This window comes from Aulonocara sp. 'chitande type north' Nkhata Bay, linkage group LG19 (genome assembly GCF_057382095.1).
Source record: "Aulonocara sp. 'chitande type north' Nkhata Bay isolate Kocher_YH1m ecotype deep benthic linkage group LG19, A_spYH_male_GT1.1, whole genome shotgun sequence".
NCBI lineage: Eukaryota > Metazoa > Chordata > Actinopteri > Cichliformes > Cichlidae > Aulonocara > Aulonocara sp. 'chitande type north' Nkhata Bay.
In genome coordinates this window covers 27,453,064-27,458,320 of record NC_141362.1, presented here as the reverse complement: position 1 = coordinate 27,458,320, position 5,257 = coordinate 27,453,064, and the positions used below count along the sequence as shown (strand labels likewise).

The following is a 5,257-nucleotide window of genomic DNA, read 5'->3' as shown; positions in this document are numbered from 1 at the left end:
CTTTTCCAGGATGTCAATATCCCCGTTCGAAAAAGCTAAATGATGTAAATAGTCTTAACCCAATGAATTGAAAATGTAAGATTGTGCTACGACCACTGTGTCCAATCAGCTTTACTTCATGTTATACAACACATTTTCCAGTCTGCTTGGTTAGTTCAAGATTTAATAGAAATTTGTTATCACTAAATATTGCAGTTACCTTGGTAACTAAGAATACATCGTATCTCTTCTACATCCTTATCAACAGTTGTTCTTTTGCCTCTCTTCACTACCACAGCAGATTTTAAATCAAACAACAATGTTATAGCAGACTTCTGAACAAGGGGTTTTTGTTTGTTAAATTTAGCATTAAATATATAGAAATGGCAGCCATTTTTATCCATCTTCTTCAATTTTTTTTTTAATTAACTGACAAGTTGTTTCATAGGCAAATCGATTCCCCTATTATTTCATGACAAACAAAGCAGACATAATAACTGTAGTTTATTCAAAGTGTTGAATTTGTACTTTATAGCTTACATGTGAGATTAAAAAAAAGAAGAAGAAAAAATGATTTACATAGAAGAAATGCACTGGCCAGTTTCACAACAACAAAGTCCTGAAAAACCATATGTCCTGAAAAACACAAGTGATGATGACAGTTATTTCAATGGTTGAGAAAAGCCGCTTCTTCTACATCATCAACATCTAACCAACTAAAGAGTATTCTCATGGCACGTAACTATGTATACTACAACTTTTGATCCTTGTCCTCATTTTGACAGTGGAATGAGATGATTGTGGACAAGGTAGTAGTTTGAGGCTTTCAAGTGAATCTGCAGAAATGTAACATAATACTTGAGTATAAAAAGCAGAAGACTGTGAAACAGATTAGTGAGAAAGATGAGTGTTTCTATCACTGACTGTTGTTTTCAGTGAACTTTCAGTTAAATCCCTTTAATATGCAGCACCCCTCCTCTGAACTGTCAGTTACTGTAAACATCTCATAACATCTCCACTTCCTTTGACATACTTATTCAGCTCGGCTTCATTACACGAACTCACTCATCAGTGATGATTTGAAGCAGTTATTTTAGACACTGCTGCAAATAGCCAAATATGGTGTTACGTAAGTAACCCAGAAAAAAGCATGAAAGGGTAAAAAATAAATAAATAAATGAATAAAAGCAGTCAAAGAGATGTAGTATTATTCTTTTTTTATGGTTAAAATTAACAGTTTCAATGAAAGGCCTTCTCAGATAGCAGCGCTAATGTGGCCATTATATTTTGATTTGATTGAAATTGGATTTGCCTTCCAGCTATGCAAAGCAACAGCATACAGTCAAATACTTTTTAGCATAATTACTTTATTATGAATGTTAGATTTATAACGCAGTTACATTTCATGCTACAACGACTGATCTGGCATATGGCAAAAAAAATAATCTCTTAACATTTCGGGCCACTGAACATCTTGTCTTCTACACTTAAGCCAAGGATTTATCACCAGCACAACCAAGGACACGAGGGATGGGTTCTTATGTAAACACACAACCAAAATCCAAAATACATTCATATTCATCCTTGACATTTTAGATGTTAGAGGTGGAGACATGGATCCCCCCTAACAACCATCAAACACCAGCTCATTAATTCATAGCTTCTTTTATCTAAATTAATTCTAATCCTTTCTTTAAAAAAAAATGTTTCTCTACTGAGAAACAGATGAAATCTTTTTAGGTTTATTTCTGTAATGCCTGTTTAAAAGTTCACAATAGGAAGTGAGTGAGTTTTACAGAGGAAGACATGCATTATTTTTAGAAGTGCTGAAAATGTACATGAAAATTGATGTCTGCCCGTGAAATAAGATGTATTGGAGTTAGTTTAACACAGCATAAGGTGAAAAGAGGAAGACAAAAATGCTCGACTGAACTATTTCACATCTTACATCTCAGTTTTTACAGAAAGCCACAGTGTTAAAATGAGTCAAAGTGCTTTCTTTTTTTTTCTTTGTATATTTCTCACGCTTACATGTTTCTGAACATCGGATACATTTTTACAAATCTGAATATTAGTCAAAGATAACCTAAATACAAAATGCAGTCTTTAAAACATAATATCGTGTATTAGGGTAAATGAATGGTCTTTGTCTAATGTCAACATTTCTTTGATGATCTTGTGAGTGTGAGGGGACAACGAGTTTTTAACAGCTCTATACATGCTCTAAAAAAATGTATATACAGTATTGATGTAATGTTATAAGCTAACCAGATGCTTTCTTGTCAGTAATACAGAATCCAGTATGAATTTTTCATGTGAGATCATACTTGAAGAGATGGAATAAGTTCTAACTAGTGCCAAAGTATTAAATTAATGGCATAAAATAGGACTGATTTCTGCTAATAACACCCACTGTATGGACTGATAACATCTGACGCGGGTCTTAGTGATGACTGTTTGTGCAACCATTTTTGACTTAGTATTTTGGAGTTACATTTAGTGAGTCAAATGACTTTAAACTCTAGCAGTAAACAAGTACCCATAATGAGAGCACTTGATGCAAAATGAAAAACATCCTGTTTTACAGTTAAACATCCACACATGTGGATTTTTTTTATCACCGCAAACAAAACCATTGACTCGTTCAATGTAAAAGCAAAATCGTGGCTCAAAGAAAGGTAAATCAGAGACCACCGGAGCAGGTCTTTTGTTGTTCTCAGCTGCTGTTCTTAGACGTTTGCATCTATTCGTGTTAGTCCCCGTGGAACCGAGAGCGGTTAAGAAAAGGCAGCAACATTTAGTTTGATGACATCACTTTAATAAATTGTGTATTTCAGCATCGGCCCTTTTTACACACCTCAGAATTCTAAAAAGTCACGAAAACAGTTTTATGCACATTAGCCTTAAAAATGACCTTTGTCCACTAAACCGAAATGCCTAAGATAAATCTCTAATTAATTCCCCCCTTTTTGCTCACCCCTCAGTTACCTAGTAACATAAATCCGGGGATTAAATGTAACCACCGTCGTCAGAATGGAAGGATGATAATGAAGTATGTTTTGAGTTTCCACTGGGTCACAGAGATCATTGATAAGGTTGGTAAGCTTCACTTAATCCAGGAAATTGCTAGGAAAATGTGTGGGCTATATAATGGGATGGATTAGACTAGAAGTTCTCACTACAAGTAAGTTCTGTACAGAGGCACAGTGAAGGGGACACTTTCTCTCAACATGGTAATACTCTGTCTCTATACTTATGCTTTAACTTTATAGTTCTTTATTTGCATTTACCACTTTCTCTGTATTTGTTTCTATATTTTTAGATAATTGCTACAACCGCCATGGGCTCACTGAAGTCACCTGGACTGTCCCTTCTGCTGTTGTCTTTTCTTCTTTACATAGCTGATTCCTATCCCAACATTGACTTATCAAACAGTAAGAATTGTTTATGATGTAAATACTATTTTAAGTTCATCCAGTGTTTTATAATTGGACTTGAAATTAAATGTAAATGATCTGAGTCTTATGAAAGTCACAATGTTCTGTTCTAAATTTCTTATCACAGAGATTGTGTTTTTAATCTCAGTGTTCAAATGCTGGCACAATATTGCAAACCGTGCAGTTTGGGTTTTTTAGCAATGGTTCCCTTTTCTAAACCACCCTCTCTAGTGGGCTGTGAAGAATGCACGTTGAGAAAGAACAATCTTTTCTCAAGGGAACGTCCGGTTTACCAGTGCATGGGCTGCTGCTTCTCCAGAGCGTACCCGACACCTCTCAGAGCCATGAAGACAATGAATATCCCAAAAAACATCACCTCAGAGGCGACGTGCTGCGTCGCAAGGCACAGCCACGAGGTAGAGGCACAAACACATGACAATGTCAGGCAGCTATTTAACTTTTCTATGAATTTGTGACTTTTTAGCCTAATTTATGTTGGTGTCAGTAAGATTTTAGCAAAACAAATCTTGGAGTTGGATGCTATCGAATAGTTAGGATGTGTATTACATGTAAGCACTTTTTCTGAGTGAATGATTGTGTTATTCATTTCTTTTTATTTTAGGGGATCTTATATAACTTTTAAAGGGTTATTATTATTATTATTATTATTATTATTGGAAAAAAAATGCACATAAGCTTCTCATATGGTTTTTATTTCAGTTTAAAACACTACTACAGACTATAGAGCAAAATACCATGACAGAACGGTTTAGTGTTATGCCATTTTTGTGTTAATGTTCACCCTTTTCCCCCCTCCTTAATCATCTGTTCCTTTTGCAGATCCTGATAGCTGGCATTTCGGTGAGAAACCACACAGACTGCCATTGCAGCACCTGTTACTTTCATAAGATATGACAGATGGGGACTGGGGACCACTCTGCATCCTTCGGCTTGGCAAACATGTTGTGTTTCTTTTAATATGCACACGCTTTACTCTGTTTTAAAATGCATGTGTTTGTGTTTCCAGAATATATTTCACAGTAATTCTGTGGCTGTGATGTTTCTTTAACCTACTTTTTTTTTTTTTTGCCTTATTTGTATTTGAAAAATTGTGGATTTGAAAAACGATTAAAATGTGCAACAAGAGCTTGGATTAAGGAATGAGTCTTATTTTTAAATCCATGCAGAATGATTTGTTACAAGGAGGTTTTCATGAGTGTTTCTTTGGAGAAAGGTGCATTCTTACACAAACTGCACCTCACTAAAAAGTGAGAACTGACTTTCTGGCTGAGACACTCTAATGTCAGTAAGGCGACAGAATAGAACATTTTCAGGAACTAACAGCCAAAATGTGCTTTAATGGCAAATAAATTATAGAAATATAGCTGAATTTTAAGTCAGCGTAGGAAAGATAGAAGTCATTAGAGTGATGATTTAACCACTTCAGTTTGATGACACTTGGATGAGCTCAGACACCTAATAAAGATGTCATTTTTAATACTAAACGTTCATTTAAAGAGAGCTATTAGGATGGGTGGTGATGTACCGTAACTTCGACTTTAACGTTTGTGTTAGGATGCCTGGGTCGTCGACCCAGGGTTTTTGAGTTTTTGATATTATTTATACTTCCTAGTTTTTGGTTTCTTTGAGTTCTGTCTTATGGCTTATGTCTCTGTCTTCTTTAGTTGCTCTGTCTCCCCTATCACCTGCATCCCCTTGTCTAGTTCGCGTCTATGTGTATCCTAAGTTCCTATATCCCCGTGTTCAGTCAGTGTTTGTGTCTGCCCTGTTCCCACGTCTCTGTTCCCTTTGTAGTGCCTGCATATGAGTCTGTGTCTTTG

The 5,257-nt window shown here is 35.6% G+C and overlaps 1 protein-coding gene across 1 annotated transcript; it reads left to right on the top strand.

Annotated features, from left to right (window-relative positions):
• Positions 1-3,168: 3,168 nt before the first annotated feature.
• cga (glycoprotein hormones, alpha polypeptide) lies at positions 3,169-4,585 on the top strand. The gene is made up of 4 exons (XM_086273994.1): positions 3,169-3,212; positions 3,302-3,413; positions 3,648-3,832; positions 4,257-4,585. The coding sequence occupies exons 1-4, from the start codon at positions 3,210-3,212 to the stop codon at positions 4,329-4,331; spliced, it is 375 nt and encodes a 124-aa protein (XP_086130120.1). The 5' UTR covers positions 3,169-3,209; the 3' UTR covers positions 4,332-4,585.
• Positions 4,586-5,257: the final 672 nt, after the last annotated feature.

Bases quoted from the DNA above. Each gene is read 5' to 3' on its own strand.
- cga (XM_086273994.1), top strand. The intron at 3,414-3,647 runs GTAAGAATTGTT...CACCCTCTCTAG, and splicing joins CAACATTGACTTATCAAACA to TGGGCTGTGAAGAATGCACG. The intron at 3,833-4,256 runs GTAGAGGCACAA...TTCCTTTTGCAG, and splicing joins TCGCAAGGCACAGCCACGAG to ATCCTGATAGCTGGCATTTC.